This window comes from Meleagris gallopavo, chromosome 12, assembly GCF_905368555.1.
Source record: "Meleagris gallopavo chromosome 12, MGAL_WU_HG_1.1, whole genome shotgun sequence".
Taxonomy (NCBI): domain Eukaryota; kingdom Metazoa; phylum Chordata; class Aves; order Galliformes; family Phasianidae; genus Meleagris; species Meleagris gallopavo.
The window spans coordinates 8,072,442-8,091,235 of NC_139415.1; the positions used below are offsets into that span (position 1 = coordinate 8,072,442).

At 47.7% G+C, this 18,794-nt stretch overlaps 1 protein-coding gene and 1 long non-coding RNA gene across 6 annotated transcripts in view; both read left to right on the forward strand.

Annotated features, from left to right (window-relative positions):
- The first annotated feature begins 227 nt into the window (after positions 1–227).
- ATOSA (atos homolog A) overlaps positions 228–18,794 on the forward strand; it is a 43,594-nt gene continuing 25,027 nt past the window's right edge. The window contains exons 1-2 of one of the 5 annotated variants that reach the window (XM_085234361.1): positions 9,814–9,901; positions 11,230–11,650. In XM_085234361.1, the coding sequence (XP_085090487.1) occupies positions 11,620–11,650 (31 nt within the window). In that variant the 5' untranslated portion in view covers positions 9,814–9,901; positions 11,230–11,619. The other 4 variants (XM_085234362.1, XM_085234363.1, XM_085234360.1 and 1 more) reach the window with 4 other exon arrangements.
- Positions 12,610–18,690, forward strand: LOC146543549 (uncharacterized). Its single transcript, XR_014885994.1, has 3 exons — positions 12,610–16,649; positions 17,708–17,856; positions 18,566–18,690. It is a non-coding gene; the product is annotated as an uncharacterized LOC146543549 (long non-coding RNA).

The window sequence follows — 18,794 nt, forward strand, 5'->3', positions numbered from 1 at the left end:
CGGCGGGGCCCGGCCGGGCCCGGGCGGGATGAGAGCGGCGTGGGGTGGGCCGGGGTTCGCCGCGCGGCCGCCGCGCCTCCTCTGCCCGCGGCCGGGCGAGGTGATCCTCCCCGCTGTGCCGGGCGGGCTGTGATGTTTGCGCCCCGCGGGGCGGGGGGAGGGCAGCGCCCGGCAGGGCGGAGGAGAAGGAGGCGGAGGAGGAGGAGGAGGAGGAGGAGGAGGAGGAGGAGGGCAGGCGGAGGCGGGGCGGGGGCCGCGGCCATGGGGCTCGGCCCGCGGGCGGCGGCGGCGGGGCCGGGCGTGGGGGGAGCGCGCAGCCTTCCGCCGCCGTTCGCTCGCTGAGGGTCCGGGGGCGGCCGGGATCCGCGAGGTGGCGGTGCCCGGCTCTGCGCCGTGACTCAGAGCGCTCGGCAGAGGGGAAGCGGCTGCGTTTGCGGGCTCCCTCCCGGCGGTTATAAATAGCCCGCCCGGCGCCGTGTCACGGGAGGACACCCGGCAGGAGGCGGGCCCGGCTTGGCTCGGCACAGTGCGGCGCGGCGAGCTCCGGGCCCGGCTGCCGGGGGGGCCCCACGCAGCCCCGGTGCTCCGCGGCTCTCCTCCCGAGGAGCGTCACCGACGTGCGAGCTCGTCTCGGAGCTCCGAGGAAGCGGGGAAAATGAAGCCGGAACGAGGTAAACGATTTGTCGTGATGTAACGCTGTGTGTTTGTCTGTGGAAATAGCGGCGGCTCGCCGCTTTGTTTCGGTGTCGCCGCTCGGCGTCCTCGTCTCCTCTCGTCCCTCTCGGGGGATGGGAGGCAGCCCAGCCCTCCCTTCGGCTCCGCCGGGCCCAGCCTGAGGGGCTGCCCGGCCGGCCGTGCCCCGCGGAGGGGCGGCAGACGCCGTAGCGAGCCGCTGTCTGTGCGGATGGTGCGTTCCGCGTGTCGAACGCAGCCGCGGCGCTGAACGGCAGCCGGGCAAAGCGAAGCGGCGGCTGGCAGCGCCCGCACGGGCACGCGGTGGGCGAAGGGTCACCCCCAAAACGCCCTGAGAACGACCGGGGCTCGGATCGGGGTGGTTGGGCTGGGTCTGATAGCTGCCTGAGCTCCGTTTCCGAAGCAGATGCAGCATAACGAGCGCACTAAAATACTGTTTGCTCCGTGCTGACCTTGCCTTGCTCGCTGACATCTGGTCGGACAGAAAAATAGCCTGCCGTCTGCCTGGGTGTTTATAGCAATTCGGCTCCTTGCGGTGCTGCAACAGCTGCTGGTGCCCCTAGAGTTGGAAATAGGGCATGGCTGCTATTTTGGACTGCACCAGCGCTGCTATTGATTTCTGCCAGGTAAAGAAAGATTATTAAAAAATAAATATTTGTGAGTGCTCGCCGTGTAATTGTGAACGTTAATTAAAATAAAGCCTTCTGGAGATATTTGAGATTCTTAAAGTTTTGATGATTCTACTGTTTGCCTGGTGGGTTTTGTGTTCTGAGAAACAATATAGCTCAGATATCTGTCACTTAAATGCTGATGCTTACCTGACGTACCTGTCTTAATCAGGTTTGTTAATGACACGTTTGCTAATAGAGACACCGTACAAGTGACCACTGTCAGGTGGATTTGATGTATGTATAAGCTGTAATAATTACATGCTGTGACAGGAGCACGTGCATGGTGCAGAACTGATCTTCAATGTATTGCGTGCATTGCTGTGATTTAAATACTGAGGGTGTTGAAATAGGCTTTTCTCTTAGCTTTTGTTTCCTAATTGCTTACCTTCATGTGACTGACTGCAGCAAAGCAGATTGTGCTCAGGATCTCGTTGGGTTTTAATATCAAACGCTGAACTTTGAAAACTATCATGTGTCAGAATGGGAAAAACTTCAAAATCAAATAAAATCCCAGCTTGAAAATGTTCTGCTCCAGCAATCCAGAACCTCTGAATGACCTTTGTTCTGTTTTTTGTTTTATTTATTTTTAAGGCAGAAAATGTTAAAGCAATGAAAAGAATTTTAGTTACTGTATGATGCTTTTTTCTTTTTTTAACCAATCTGGTGTAGAGGGAAGGAAAATTATAAAGGCAGCAAGTCGCTGCAGTTTGTTTTTCCCTCCCCCTGGAAGCTTCCTGGCAAGCATTGGAGAGCACCTCCAGCCCTCACTCCCAGAAACTGCCTGCAGCCGGGCTGTGCTGCTGCCGTAGGGCCATAGCAAGCACAAAGGGCTGTGGCAGCGCTGCCTCGGTGCCACACGCGGCTCATGGAGGCACAAATCATGCAAATGTCCACACGTGCTGCGCTCTGCATAGCAGCTGCACCGCAGGATACAGGCAGTCAAGTGTGCAGTCACCTGCTTCCACTCGTGGTGAATTAATAGCAGAGGGAGGCAGAGCGTTGCTCCTGCAGAGCGTGCTTTCCTGCGGGCCTCGGAGGCCCTGCGAGGACTGCAGCCCCACACACTCAGGGATGAGGAAAGAAGCTGACCTGGAAAGACTTGACGTTGGTTGGGATTTTTGTTTGTTTGCACAGGCAGTTGTATCAGAATTCACTTGGAACGGAGATGCGTGGTTCTTGTGATTAGAATTACACTTAAAATATAGGTAATGGGATTGCAATTTCCAGACCTGTTGGGAGGGATGTGCTGTGTGGCCTTTGCTATTGTACTGCCCATAACAGCCTCATTATCACCAGTGAAGATGGGTGGTACAGGGAGGGGAGGGGGAACTTTAATGTTGCAGCCACATTCTTAGCAGAGGGAAAATGTTATAGAATATTTCCACTCAAGGAGATGGGAGGCATGAGCAGAAATGAAAGAAAAGAGTCGTTTTTGTGAAGTAAAGATCCAAAGGTAAATTTATCTGTTATAAGAAAGTATGAAAGCTACCATGATAAACATGTGGTATTTGAGAGCGGTGTGGGGAGCTATGAGGCAGCCCCAAGGAGCAGCACTGTGTGGTGATGGCTCTGAGAGCACAAGGAGTGCAGGCTTCTTCCTCTGACCACGGAGGCACAGGGCATGGCAGGACATGCCGCAGGGCCCCTCGGGCAGCTGGGGCAGTGACTGCTCTGAGCACAGTCATGGAAATACCTCCATTCCAATACTGCTGGCTGCTCGGCCTTCCCTTTTCTACACTGGCATACAGTGCACACATTGCTGTAGCTGAGGTTTCACCAGTGCCAATGCATAGAAGGATTCATCTTTTACTGTGTTTTTGGAGTGATGTTGGAATTTTTTGTCTTTCTGCAGTAACAACGTATCAGCTTACCGAGCTTTGATCCGTGATATCATCACGGTTTGGTTTGTGCAGCACAGCTGCCGAGTCAGCTGCTTTGAGTTGCATGTTTGGATCTCTGTTTCCTTTCTCAAGTACAAAGCTGTGCTCTTACTTCTATTGAACTTCGGTCTAATGACTTCAGATCGCTTTGCCTGTTTATTGAGCTTGGAGGACAGAACCAGAATTCACAGCAGAGTGCTCGCAGACTCTTCCAGTTCAGCTTTGTTCATAAACTGTATAAACACGCTGTTTCACCATCGGAGTTAATGAAAACATTGCATAATGTCAGGGTGATAGCATACTGCCAAACTCGGATGGCTTGTTTTGTACTCTCAGAGTACACTTGGTGCACAACTGGAAAAAATCTTGTGGTTTAGATGAGTCTACAGCACAGCAGTACTTGTCTGTGGGAATGTCACACAACATCAACAAGTCCTTGCTATGGACTGCATAGCTCTGAGTTGCTGTTCCCCACCGCCCCCAGCCCTGCAGGAACAATCAGTTACAGGAAGACAGGCTTGTTTGTCTTTCAGTTCTTCATGGCTGGTTTTAATCACCTCGTTTGAGTCTTTTCTTACTTATTACCTTTCTTTGTTTCTTTCTCTGCTATGTTTGCTCATACCTTCTGAAGCATCATTTCCCTCCTTGATTGAGGGAAATGGCATTCTCCATTCAAGAAAGGAGCAGTCAGTCTGAACATTGCCTTCTCTCCTTTCTTTTTTGCAAGTCAAACTCAGATATGTGCCTCTGGCTCTGTTCCTAGTGATCTGGGCAGACTGTCTTCGCCTTGTTGGGTGAACTGTTATGGAAGAGCTCCCTCTTTGATTAAACAGCAGTCTGCTTGCTACCTCTTGTTAGAAATGTATCTGATGAAATTCTGGATTTATCTGTGAGGAACGCTGGAAGAGAGCATAAACTGCGAAGTTGATTTGAGTGTTCTTTCTCCTCAGACTCGCAGGAGGAGGAAGGCGGGGGCACTTTGTGTGGCGTGAGGGCAGTGAGCTGAACTGCGTGGTCAGGGTGGTGGAGCTGGTGGTTAGGCCAGGAGGTTGGGTCAGGTCATCAGCTTTAAAGAAGCAGACTTATTTCTACGGCCTGTGTTAACTGTGGAGTAGTATTTTAGAGCTCCGTATTGCGCTGTGATAGAGCCGCTTCAATTTTATAATCTCTTCTCGGGGAAATGTCACCAAGCACTTAAATTTTCTAGTGGTGAAGCGATGCAGCCAGTAAACAAAGTAATGAAGTGGAAATGAGGTACTTCCTGCTCAGAGGAGCTGTCATCCCCAAAGCGTTCCAGCCACGCTCCTGGCTCAGCTGCCGCAGGTGAGTGCAGGTGGGGTGGCACTGAGCTGGCTGGCAGCTTCCTGGCCCCCAAGGAAGCTGTGAGGAGCCGTGTTGTGCTCCGGCACGTCCTGAGCACCGCCAGCCGGGCAGCAGCAGAAGCAGGAAGGGGTGGGTATGTGCCTGCTTTTCCGATGGAGATTGCTTTCAAATGAAACAACTCATTCTTGAAAAGAAACTAAAACTGTTCAGGATAAAACAAATAAACAACGGTGCTGACAGGTGGTCAGGGCATTACACTCGCTCTGTTTGTGAGGCATGAAGCCATCTAGCCCTAATGTTTTTGGAGAAAAGATTTGTCCTGATAGCGCACAATGTGCAGGCACAGTGGGTGAGGGTGAAAAACAGGAATCTTGGCCTTTTTTCCTTTTAGTTTAGGGGAGAGTCTAGATTCTTTCAATACAACTCTATCCTTGTGCTTATGATGTGGGAATATATTCTGTGTTAGTTTTAGAGGAATTCTTAGCTTTTAAGTGCTTAGCTTTTTTTTCCTTCAAAAAATTAATCTAGGGATACTCATTTGTAGAATTAGAAAACCTTACATTTTGGTATGAAATACCCTCTTATGTTTAGGCTTACTTTCCTGTTCTGCAAGCTATCCCTATTTGTCAATGGTGAAGCAAGTCTTTGCTGCAGAACTAGCTCATGCTTTGGAAGAGTGTTTCAATCAGTGTTCAGTGTTCTTCACTGTGCATCTGTTTCTCAGGGTTTTCTGGTTGGCTGGTTTTGTCCATACTGGCCTTCTTCAGAGGGGCTCCTGTTGATAAAGCTGACACTGAGTGGCACTTAAGTGGAGGGTTTGTAGCTGCACCAGCTCCATAGGCTTGGGTTGTGCAGCTGACCCTTCTGGCTGTATTCTTCACTGAAAGCAGAGGTTCTGGTCTTCCAGGTGAGCTGCTGGGGCTGAAGCACATCGGATGGGATTTCAGTTGTTAAGGGTGGTGTTGAAACCATTATTGGACCTGAGGTCTACGAGCTTCTAAATGTTTTTAAAAGTAAGCTGATATTTATAATTTTTGTGAAAGTTGTGAGTTTGTTGCCAAATGAAATGCTGCTTATTCAAATTAGAAATCTGTGAAAATGTAACCAAAAGGAACAAGCCAACTATATGACATTTATTAAAATAACTTGCTGTACTTCGCTGTTTACAAAAAGTTCCTTTGTTATTTTGACAAATGTCTGCCAATAGCAATTGTTAAATGGTGGTAAAACAGGCATAGCCTTGCACTCAGCAACAAGTTTCTGATACTGGTCAGTTACTAGGAACTCTTTTAGTTAATTAGGTCTTCTAGTTTATCTGCAGTTACAGCTTTAATAAATACTTTCTCTGGCTTGATATGATACTTACAAAGAATTTGCTTTAGATGTTAAGGGTGTCTCCTGTTATGTTTAAAGGTGATGGTAAATTAAGTCTTTACAGGTCATTTATATTTAATATTTAGGCAGAATATTTTATTAAGCTTAAGATGTCTTAGATATGCATGGTTGCCTTTGAACCCCTGCATACGGAAACTTCATGTGTGAATAGGCAATAAAGCTTGTCCGTAAGCCTGGGTGAATGCAGATGCAGTTGGACTTTGGAAGACTAGATGCTTGTTATGCAGTCCTTTTTTTGCTTGTCCCTTGCAGGGTGGGATGGATATAGCTACAAGTGCACAGCCAGGTTTTCTTCTGAGGTATGGTAAAAATGTCCTTTTGAAATAAAGAGAACTTATCTGAAGTAAGGCCTCTCTGCTTGCACATGTGACACGTCATCTGTTTCACGTTCTGCACCCTGTGAAGTTGGGATTCTTTCCATTACGATTGGTGGAACCAGCAATGGGTAAGTAGGCCCATTTTAGCTTGTGAACTTCTGAAGTGAGATGTAGCTGACTGCTTATGCTAGTGTAACCCATTACAGATGCTGTGCACACAGGGATTGTTTTTGCCCGCTGATAAAGCCTTCAGGATTTCTAGGGCACATTTCATAGTTCCCGATGCTACAACAAATGAAGTTCCCTTCTCAGGCTGTTGTGCGAGTGTCATCTTGCCAGTAGCTATAGTGGGAAAGGAAGGGCAGAGAGGTGAAGGTCTGGAGATGGTATTAGCTTGCACCCACGGTGTGTCAGTGCTGCTGTGGGAGGTGGTGGGGCGGTGTGCCAGTGTGGTGACTGCTGAGGTTGGGGAAGGAGAGGTACAGGAAGAGCTGCCATGGCCAGCGTGCTCTTGTTGCTGAGCAGTGAGAGCCCTTCTTTCTCCCCAAGCAGGTATTATGCTTCTTGGCGCCTTGCCATGGCACTGGCCCAACAACCTCACTGAAACCCTTCAAGCTCCTACTTCTAAGCAGGCTAACAAGTTTGGTGGAAAGCTTTAGCTATGGATTTGGAGGAGCACAGGTGGTTAAGAGTAACATCGAGGTAAACATTTGTGGCGAGTGGTCACTGACATAAAAACATTAACACCGACACGTTGGGTTGAGTCTCCCCTAGGACTTGTGTGAAGTCACAGGTATCAGTGCATTTTGCCTACATGTTAGCAGTGAGCATTTATAAGACAGCTTCAGGAAGCCATCCTATTTACTTGCCCATTTTTATCACAGCTTTTAGTTAGGCTTTTAATTCTTATCAAGTAGCTTGAATTGGGGACAAGGAGAAGAGAACAACTTCAGTAAATATTCTGATGATATGGAGTAAAGGAAGGGGAGTTTCCTACTGATAGGAGCTGAATAGGGACAAAAGATCAATATGAATTGAAAATGCAAAGAGATTAGTAACAGCTCTCATACTGCTCAAAAGTCAAGCTCTTTTTTTCCCTTGTGTATTTTTTTTTAAAGATTCTTTAAGCAAATTTCCTATGCAGACTTTCCCACTTCAAGATGCCTTTTAATGAAGCGTGGCTTTGTTTTGCTTTATTTTGAGGGGGAAATTCAGCTTCTCCCTTTTGAATCATGTGCTATTCAAATGGATGAAGGCATTCTGCTTTCTTAGAGAGGCTGTGAGAACCAGAAAGTATCTGGAGAACTGGAGTACTCACTGCCAGCTGTTAGGGCAGAAATGCCTTCAGCAGTTTAATGAAGGAAGGTATGGAAGGTCCTTCTTAGTAATGTGTGTGCTGTCAAAAAGTGAATGAATATAACCAAGTAGCCAGTTGAGGAAGCTGAAACAGGGCAAATAATTCATAATGCTAGCGAGGTTTTAAACTGGAGATCAGGTTTGCAAGATGTCTTAGTGGGATGTTTTAGTCCATTTACACAAGTAAATGGGATTGTAAGGCCGACGAATGTGAATGGGAAAAGGCTGAAGGCATTCAGAGAAGAACTGCTGGAATACACACATGCCTTCTATTGAGTGATAAAGTTCATTAACATTGGCCATTTTCCTTCTACCTTTGATCATTTCCAATGGGTATTTTTACTGACTGTAAAGAGCTTCTGTGAGAAGAGATGGTGGATCAATTAGAAAGGGTTAAGTAGGTGATGCTTGATAGGCACAGTATGCTCTTTCATCCTGACCTCATTCAGATTATGTATTATGGCTTCCAGGTCTGTGAATGTTGTAGGACGATTTTTATAAGCTGACTCTGCTCATCCTCAGATAAGCTCCTCCTATGAAATTTTGAGCAGCTTTAGAATATGTGTTGATATTTTTTCCTTCTAAAATCAGAGTAGTGAAACTGTTAGTATCTGCTGTCAGCTTCTCCAGATGGTCTATAGACTGGATGTAATCTTTTTCACCTATTAAATTTAACTTCAAACATCAGAAAAAAAGATAGACCATAAATTAAGACTGGGTGGTGTATGTTACTGAGCTCTCACCATGTGTTGCACCAAGTGTGGTCATGAGCTGACCTTTGTTCTGAGGAATGGAGTGCCTGGGGGAGAAGGAAGGGAAATGGGGCTGTATGCATGAAAGCTTAATGCCATTCCCCCAACAGCAGCATTATGCCGGTGCGTTTCACTGCTTCCCTCGAGGAGAGGAGCTGGAGTGATGGTGGCTGGGAATTGGGGGCAGAAGCAGGAGGAGCTCATCCAGGGGCTGTGTGTGGCTATGGAAAGAGGACCAACATCAGCGCTTTTGGAATTCTGTGGCTGAATGAAAAGTCAGGAGGTTCAGCTCTGCAGCACAAGGGCAGTGCTGTGGTGCCTTGGGGCTTCTGCAGCCTGCCTGTATTTGGGCTCTGTGGTGAGAAGATTTTGACATTCTGCAGATGAATAATTTAATCCAACAGGATTGTTTTAAACAAAAGACAGGCTGATAAGAATGTGCTTTTGTTTTAGTTTTGTCTCTGTGACCACCAGGCCTGTGTAAACACAAAGTGCCCTGAAGTCCCTTACGCTCAGAGCCACAGGAGCCATGCATTTGTGTCCTTCTGGGAAGGATGGGGAGGGCTGGAACCCCAGCTGAGCTCCGATCCAGCTGTTAACGGGCATCCTGTGAGGGCCGGGTGCTCTGTCATGAGGGCCAGTACAATTATATCTGTGCTAAGTGCCTTGAATTAATATGTTGCAGATGTGATGCGTAGCTGAACCATGCTTGGCTGGGGTTTCCAGCTGTGTGAAATGCAGGGGCTGCCTATTCCTGAAGCTTGCATTGGGGTGAGGTTCTTGCTGAGGTCTTTTCCATCTTAGTGAGTGTTGCCATGTTTGTGGCAGTGGCAGGGTTAACACACAGGCCCTTTATCTGGCTTATTGCTGGGCGTTTTGCACAGTATTAGAATGGCAAGGGTATTACTGGTGTGCGAAGTGCAGGCCCTTTCCGATGGTGTCATGTGCAGCTCAGGATAAAGTCCTGCATGTATCTCCGTTTATTACAGCGTTTGTGTTTGGCCATGCAGTCGCTGTCCTGTTACCGTATGCATCTCGTGTGCCTCTCCTGCAATGTGTGGAAAAGTGTAAGATCAAACCAGTACATGACCGGCACGCATTTGGGGAATGGGGCTTATCATGTGATAGCTTCTACCTGGAGTTGGCTCGGGGCAGCGGGCCCACATAAAGGACTGGGAGCTGGCACCATAGCTCGGCCTGCCCCCGGTCTCGCTGCCTCGCCCTGCCCCGCGGAGCAGCTCCCGAGGCGACCCCGCAGCCGGGCGCGCTCCCGGCGCCGCGTCCGCGCTTTGTGCCTTCAGCCTCCTTTTCCTCCCCCCCCTCCCCGCTCCCTCCTCCCCCCGCGGCCGAGAGGCGGAGGAGCCGCCCGCTGCCAGGAGGCCGGCGCGGCCGGAGCCAATCCGCGCCCGCCGCTGTTGCTATGCGCGCCCCTACTCTGCCCGCCGGCCGCGCGCCCCGCTGCGCGCCCCCGCGGCGGCTGGCGGCCGGTATGGACAGAGCGCCGCGCGGCCCAGGTGTGTACGGAGCGCCGGGGCTCGGCAGCGGGCGGGCCGCGGGGCCGGGGCCGTGCGAGCGGGGCGGGCGGGCGCCGTGCCGGGGGTGGCTCCGCGCGCGCCCGCTCCGGGACCGCCCGCGAAAAGTTAACCCCGCGCAGCTTGGTGCGGGAGCCTGCCGGGGGCTTCGGTCGGAAGGAAGGGATCGCCGTCGGTGCCGCGGCAGCGGCGCTACACCGCCCGCAGCGCGAGGGGTGCGTTTGGAGCGGCCAAGCCAGGCGGCTGGTGCCGGGCCTGCCGGCGGCTTGCCGGCTGCGGCTGCCGCTTCCTTGTTGAGGGGACCGAGCCACCCCCTGCCCGGAACTCCGCGGCCCGGCCGGGTTCCTGCCCTGCTCTGCCCTGCCACGGAGGTCACGTCCTTTTTTCTCTCCTCCAGCTGGAGGAAGCTTGCAGTGTTTTCTTTTCTGCTGGAAACAATGCACGAGAGCATTATCGGTTCTCTGCCACTGCTTGGTTGTCTGGGGGCGAACGAAGCTCATGCAGATGTGTCAGCGTTGGGGGCAACTAAGAACGTATATTTTCAGTTAGCAGGTTACTGTCTGCTCAACTCTAGGCTATGGAGGAAGGTAATTAAATAACATACTGAATCCAACGCTAAATCGAGAACGAGCCATTCCTTTTTCTTTCGAATACCTCTGGGGATGCTGGTGCTGCTGGGGCTCGGTGGGTGCCTGAATTCCCACCCAGGAGCGAGGGCTGACCGGCAGCCCCTGAGCTGAGTGTTCCTCTCCTGGCACAGGACAGGGGGCTCAGGTGGCGTGCGTGGGAATGTGGTTTTTGCTCACCCAGACTTTGCCTTAAGTACTAGTGAGGAATTTTGGAGAGGACGAGGGGAAATTTCACTATTGTTTCATTATTTTGCATTTTAAATGTGTTGATCTAACGTGTGCTGTTTTGCACCCTTGTAGAAAATGATCATGTTTTAGGAGAGGGGGAGGCAAACTTACAGTGTTCTGTTAAGCCTTTACGTTTCGGTGCTTTGTGGCATTTTAATTTTTTGGGTACCGGAAGACCATTAAAGCTCCATAGCATGACTTAGTTGTGTTGGTAGCTGAGCTGTGCTGTGTAACCAGTTCTAAAACCACCAAAACCTTCTCTTTTATGCACTCAGGATTCAGTTGCAGACTCTGGTGTCCATTTTAAACTGAGCAGTCTTCTGCACAGCTGTAACGTTCCTGGTTATCCCCCTAAATAAAGCTTAAAAACAATTTATGGGCTTGGCCGCTCTCCCAGACATTTTTCAAATGAGAAGTGTATATTGTCTCTTTGTAACTTTTTTACTCTTGCAGGTTACTGTTTAACCACTTAAGGGCAGGCCTTGTAGGTGAAGGTTAATAGCATTGGAAAAGTTACCTGAGGAGCTTCGTGCTACTTCATCGTCAGTTTCATCTCTGTCCTTTCCGAGCTCCTTGTCTTTCTGATGAAGAAGCAGTGCTTGCCTTTGGCCTGCTGGCCTTGCTTCTTTCCCTCCGTCCTGTGCTCTGAGTAACCCAGACTGCAAGTACTAAAAGACACTCCTGAGGCTGAAGGCAGCCCTGCTAGCTAGGGGGAGGATTTGGGGTGGTCAGACGTGTTCTGACAGAGCTCCTCGGGATACATTACCCACCACCGAGATGGCAGCGAGCAGGCTGTAACATCAAAGAGATCTGTGAGATGGAGTAAAAAAGCCTAAAGAGAAGATGAATGCAGAAAGGAACAGCAGTTCTACAGGTCAGATTTTACATGTTGTGAAAATGGTTTCCTGTGGGTTTCTTGTTTTGTCTTTCTGTACTTCAGACAAAATAATTGGATTCACTATCTACATTCCTCACCTGAGCACGTTTTCTAACAAGCCCTCTTTTTTTTTTTTTAATTATTGTGTGTGGTTTTTGGTTGCTGTTTTTGTTAAGTACCCCTACAGCTAGTTCTGTTCTAGCAGCAGTGCTGCTCAAGCTTTAGGCTAGTAGGTGCAACTTCTCTCTGACTCGATGGTTCTAATAAAGTTCTGAGGGTACCAGCTCCTGCTCAACCCGCATTCTACGTATCTCATGTTTTGTGTGTTGTCCATTCAAATAAAATTCTTGAATTCTTGAATGTTTCTATCTTTTTCCTCATAAACATTCTTTTAAAGCCTTGTTATTAGCAGTGCATTTGCACTGTTTGGTTTGTTTCTCACTTTCTTGTTTTTCAGGTATTCTGGGGAGGGGAAAAAAAAAAAAAACCAACAAAAAACAGCTCAGCAGCATTAGTAAGTGCCTCACATGTAGACAGAACTGTGCCTAACAATTCTTCCTCAGTGTGCCTGTATTTATCTTGGGCTTAGATGTGCCATCCGTGTTTGGATAGCTTCCTGGACTTGAACCAAATCTGTGGAGTTGGCGGGGTTGGATAGTCAGAGAGCTGCCCTGGGTGTAATTCATGGAGCCCTCTCGTGTGAAGCTGAGTATCTCTGATGGATACATTTCATGGCAAAAGAAAAAACCTTTTTATACACACTGGACTGTTTGACTGCATCTTCCTCTCTGGAACCAGAAGTAAGGAAAGGTCTGTTTTCTTGTTTTGATGCAGTATCACATGAGTTTCTAAGCTTTTGCATTATACCGGATCTGTCCTACACATGTCTAGTGTTATCTACAGAATCCCTCATCTCAGTGGAGTCAGAAAAGGCATCTTAACCATGGCTCTCTGCTGCAGTTCTTGGTGTGGTGAAATTCCCCGTGCGTATAGCAGGCTAGTGGTGTGCATGTCATCCAAGTGAAAGACTAGATGGAAAATATTGTGTTGTTATTCAGATGTGTGACTTGGTCTTGTGATGCTCTGCAATGCTCTTTCCATATTCCCACATAAATATCTTTCTTTTTTTTTTTCCCCATCACTATAATTTTAGGGGTCTGACCTTTACTGGCTGTACCTGTAAGCAGAATGCTTTAGTGTATTATAATGCAACACTTCCTTGTTAAGTGACAAACAAGAGCTTCTTGCCAATGGCCTGTTAGGTGTTCCTAATCCTAACTGATTTTATTTTTTTCTGCTGAGTAGTTTTGGTAACAGTAGATGAAAAACAGTCATGTTGTTCCTTTTTGGCAGTGTGCAGCTTCCCACTTTCTTGTGAGAGCAGGATGAGCAAAGAGCAGCCAGCCTGACCAGCTGTCCCAGCACTGTCAGTGCTTTGCTTTAGGTAACGGATTTGAATGAAGATACTGAGGTCAAGGTAAAAGATTTCAAGTACCAAATGGTGAGCTTGCAAGTGTGACAACCAAGTTTCTGTTTTCTTGGTATGTAGAAATACTGTATGAATATATTTCAGATCCTCTTTGGGGATACAAGGCAGTATTTCCATGCTAGTAACACATCGTTGAGTCTACACTGTTCATATTCTGGAGTAAAGTTAAAAACCTGGTTTCTTCTGGGAAGATGAGATACAGAAGATCAAGAGATGGTGTGAACTGAAGAGTAAAGCGGGGTGTGCTTAAATGGGAGGGATACAGCATGTCTTGCAGTTCAGCCATCTACCATCTTTCCAAATTGATGTTTTTTTTGAGAAGAAAGCTGCTACTTCCAGTGTCTACATAAGCATATGCCTTTTCCTTGGCGAGAAAGGAGAATATTGAGCAGCAGGCTAAGTCTGGCAACGGTGCTCATTCTACCTGGAAGAAAACCGAGCTCTCAGTTGAATTTTCACATTCATTAGGAGTTTACAAAAGGGCTGAAGGTGGGGCGATGGATTCTGCAAACTTAAATGGCAGGCAGCAGCGATAACAAGCGAGACTGTTGTTAAATAGTTAATAACAGATGGCTGAACTTCTGATGCAAATGATCAGGCAGAGCAAGAGAAGTTCTCTGCATCCTGACCCAGTGACTCCTTGCTGTTCCCATGGCAACTAACACATTTCTCCAGTTTCAGCAAAGTTTTTGGAACCGAAGATGACTTGTTGGTTTTACGGCTTTAAAATAAATTTAAAAGGCAGAGCAGAGCAGCTGGAGCAGAAAACATAAACTAGGAGAACGTGGATGTGAATCCCTACAGATCTGGTGTACTTTTGTTCCTATAAGATCTTTCTGAAAAACATCTGAAGTACATTTTAAGAAGCCTGTCAGTTAAAGCATATATTTAAATGTGAAAGTTAATAATCTGAACAGATCCATCTGAATCCTTTTCATGTAACCTAACATGAAAATTACCACCTGTTGCTACTGGGAGACTGCTGAAAGGGGTGAAGTGTGGAGGAAGGGGAGGTTTTTGGTGTGGTACAGAGAAGCAAGGCAGGGCTGTAGCTCTTGGGATGGATGTGACGTGTTACGTGTGGCCATAGTGGAGCTGGAAGCTCTGCTGGCCCCTGCACAAGGTAGGGCCTTCTCTGCTCCTTCTGTGGGGCAAAACTGTGGAAGACTAGGAGAGCGTTTTGGAGAAATGTTGCTACAGCTTTCCTCTGTCCATGCTCTTCTTGCAAATGTACCTATGTCTGACTGCTGGGGTGCTGGAAGGACCCCAAGCGTTAACTTTCCTTTGTGTGATAGCAAAGCTGCTGTGCAGTTGCTGTACCTGCTGTGGTTAAACTTGAAATAGAAAGTTGATGATCTCTCATTAGGTCAGGACCCCTGAAAAGGCATTTGTGGAGGCTAAACTACATGGCACTGAGACCACTGCAGAAAAGTGCTTCTGAAGCAGGTTTTAGTCTGTTCCCCTGGGAAGGCCATGGCCAGGATCTGGGAATACTCCTGAATTTGAGTCATTTCTCATAAAGCATAAACAATCTGTTGTAAGCCTGCTTTATCAGTGTTCTTGAGAACAGTTTCTTCAGCTGCTGCTGTTTCTGAGATATATTTATGGCTGCAGGTCTTACATTGTGCCAGTGGCTTCTTTATAGAGTGAAGAAAGTCCTTTACATACAAGCATACTGAGCCTGGATATACTCAAGCTTTATTGCTGGAGTTTCTCCTTTGCCGGTTGCTTACCTTGATGGATCAAATAATTCTTCAACCACATTATTACTTCTAGAGAGAAAGGAAGCAAATTTCTGAAATTCTGACCTGGTGATCATCACTTGATGTCTGTGATACAAATTAAGAGTCCCATTCAGGTACCAGGGCTGTGTTTTGCTGTGCATTGTACAAACGTGGAACAAAAAGACTGTCCTCACCTTGGACCTTATGCAAGTATCCAGCAAGGAAATCAATGCTTCCAGAGGAGGCTTGTAAGGAAACAAAACAAAACAGAAAAAAACAAAGGATGATACTGATGAGGTAGATAAACTGATCTCAGCATTGTTTTGCAGTGTGTACTTCCCATCTGTGGGTTAACGTGGGAGGGAGGGAAGCACAGCTAATTGATGAAATTGAAGCTAATGTCAGGCTAATTGGCACCAAAAGTTTAGAGCTACAGTGAGTGGGAGACAACAGGAATGTTGGCAAGTCCATGGAAAATCTTGATTTTTTTTTTTTTTTTTTTTTCTTTTAAGTAACTTGCTCATTACGTAGAAAGATTTCAGCAGAAAAAGACAACAAGGTATATTGAGAATCAAAAAAGACAACAGGAAAATACAGTTTCCTGTGAGGCACCAGCCAGGCGTACCTTCCTCTTCAGGTTGGCTGCTGGTGAGGTATAATCTTTTCTCTGTCCTCTGCACGCTTATTTCCAGTGGTGGGTCCCATGGGAAGGGTGGGCCCTGCTGGTGCTGCCCGGAGCAGGAGCTGTGCTGGCACTGGGGCTGCTCCCACAGGCTGTGCCCAGCCAGAGCCCAGCTTCCACCTTTGTCCTCTCACACTGCACAGAGCTCCAGGGCTCATGCACTGCTGTCAAATCCACGCACTGGAGATGCAGGCTGATGCGGCAAGACCCAGGGAGAGCCCTTTCTGCACATCAGGGAAAGGGTGATGGTTGGTTGTGAAATCCACCCGTGTGAAGCACTTCATTCTTTTTCTTTTTTAAAAAGCATCCTCTCCGAACGACAAAGCTGTGTGTTGTGGTTGCTTGAAAATAATGAAATATATTTCCTTTATGGATTTGTATCAGAAAATCTCCGTGTGATCTCCTGGTGAAAGAAAAGAGGCTGTTGCACACTTGAGGTTGGTGTTGCTTATGGGTCTTCTTTGGTCTGACACTCAGCTGGAGCATCTGCAGGCATTTGTGTCTGATCAGGCGATGGGTGGGCAGAGCCTTCATGTTGCTGATGTGCAGTGGACAGTGACTCTTCAGCATTTCTGAACTGAAGACAACTTGGGACAATTTCCCCTAAAAGTAAAAAAAAAAAAGTAATTTTGGCATCTTCTGTTTGAAGTTTAATTGAATATTTAATTTATATGTTAGTGTATTTTCTGCTGGTTTCAAACTCAACGCTTTCTCCCCACTGCGTACTGTTGATTAAATATAATTTGTAAGTCATCGTTGAGGATCTAGGCTTCCTTTTATTTCTTCATCCTCTTTGCTTCTGTGAATTGTTTTGCACAAAATACAGAAGAGCTGGTGGAGGACCTTGGGCCTCAACTGGATAAAAACATTTATTCTCCATACACTGCTTGCTTCGCTATTTTTAGCACACTGTTTTCCTTTCCTTGTGATTCACCGCTCTGTGCCTTGGCTTGCAGGTCACCTGGCTTTGGATGTGCAGACCAGGGCCGGATCTCTGCTGGCACAACAGTGCTGCGACCCGAGGAGCTGGGTGCTCCTGCGCTGGTGTGGCTCTGGAAGGGGTGGGGAAGGCTGAGCCCTGTCCCGGAGATTCTCTGGAAAGTATGTTCTAAGAATAGGCGGTACGGGGCGTTACAAACCCACGTGCGACGGGAGCAGGGCTGGGCTATGGGTGATGTGAGGTCAGAGCCCATGGGGCCGGCCGGCCCCTGGCTTGCCTTTGCCCTCGTGGAGGGACGGCTGTTTTGGACGGATGTGTTGTGAGTGCAGCGCTGCTATTCTTGCTCTAGCGGTGTTAATTTTAGCTTTCAGATGAGTGTTTGGGGCTGTCAGAAGGCTGTTCTGCCCTGTGGGGTCTGGGTGGTGCTCCTGGGAACCAGCCCTCAGGCCACAGTGTGCTGCCTGGGCAGAGGGTCAGCAGGTGTGCATGTTTGTAAGGCAGACAGGGGTATGTTGGTGAGATAGCAGCGCTCAGGTGGGTCCTCTTCCTAAAAGGATACTTTCCAAGGAACGTATGTAAGGAAAGCCTGACTGTGCTGGGAGCATCTCTTGTGCTGGTGGTAACACCAGAGCTGTAGCAGCGACCCGTTTGGGTGAGGATCAGAACTCGTGCCCCTGAAGAGCTGACATACAAATCGTGCACATGGGAGCCCTCAGCTTGTAATAGCATTTTAATAGAGCTGACTGCTTTAACCAGAAAATTGGAGTAGGTCATCAGTGTTGGTTTTTTTTCCTCCCCAAAATAACTCACTTCTCTCCTCCCCATCCCACATCCTTCTCTGGCTCACTGATTTGCTTTTTGAGACGTGCCTCGGTAAAGCTGAGAAGTTGCTGTATCTATTAAAAACAGGTACTGATAGGTAACTTTGAGAGAAGTTCATCGTGCAAGAGGTTCCTCAGTACTCTTGGGAAACTGATCCCTTATCTTTGCTTTGTGGGCCAAGTGTTGGGTGCTGGTTTCCCATGTGTGGCTCACCGTTCAGAGGGATTCCCCTGACTCTTGCAGCTGCGGCATCCCTGTTGATTCCACCCAAAATGAGTCAGTGTTGGGTGTTTGGATTTCACGTTGCATTTTCCAAATTTGCTCTGGTTTATTTTCGAGAGTTCTGGCTATGATCTGAAGCACATGTCACGTGTTGTAACGGTTCTTTTCCTTGCAGTAACCTTAGGGAGGAAAAACACCAGCTTGTGTCTGTGGTGCTTTTGTCTGTGGTGCAATACCAGGTGTTTATGAAACAAAGTGGGACCTGTGCTCGCACACCATGCAGCTGGCATTCACTGTGAGGACTTCTGTGTGCTCCCACTCCAGGTCTGTTCAGTTCCTTAATGACTCTTCAGAATCACTTGCTCGGTCTTTGAGAACTGAAGGCTCTTTACATTCCTCCTCGGAAAAGAAATGCTATTTTATCAGTGTTAGCAGTGAAACAAGCACAAGAACACTTGAAATTACATTGTCAAAGTTTCTAAGTACTGTAATTATCTAAGGTGATGAGATAAAGCCTGAAATACCTCAAAGACATTAACATTTAGTGTTTGTGGGAAACCTTGATTTAAAACAAAAAAGGCTTTTTTTGGCATGTCTGTATCACTGTGTGCTGTTCCCAACTACACTGGCATATATTGTAAAGATGTAAAGGGACAGAACAATGAGCTGCAGAGGAACCCAGGCAGCACGGGATACAAACACGTGGTTTAAGTAGAGGGCTGCTCTGGCAGCTCTTATAAGCACTAAAATACCTACTGTAGGGTTTTAAGCAACACTCCAGTGTTGGTTTTTGTTTTTTTTCTTTTTAAGACACATCTGAGACTGATTTATTATCACAAATTGTTGCTTTACATCTTCAGATCAATCTCTGTATAAAATATTGCAGAAGTCTGCAAGTAGTTGAATCATTGTCAAGCTCGATTGTTAAACCAATTAAAGAGGAAACTTATGTCTGCGGTGCTGAACCGTATTGTGTTTAAGGTCTCACAGAATTTCTGGCATCCATTTTTATTTATATATTATAAAAATTCAGTCACAGCCAGGACTTAATGCAGAGCTGCTGCCAACCTGTTTAATGGAGGGATGCGGTGGCGTCCAACTGGAGTCAGACCTCCCAGTACTGAACTGCTGCAACTGCTATATGGGTGTTACGCCTGCACAAAGAGGTGAGTGCAGCCAAATACGTGTGCTTTTTCATTGTGAATTGTTAGGCTTCCATTGAATAGAAAGCAGCAGTTGTGGGGCTGCAGCAGTGTGGCATT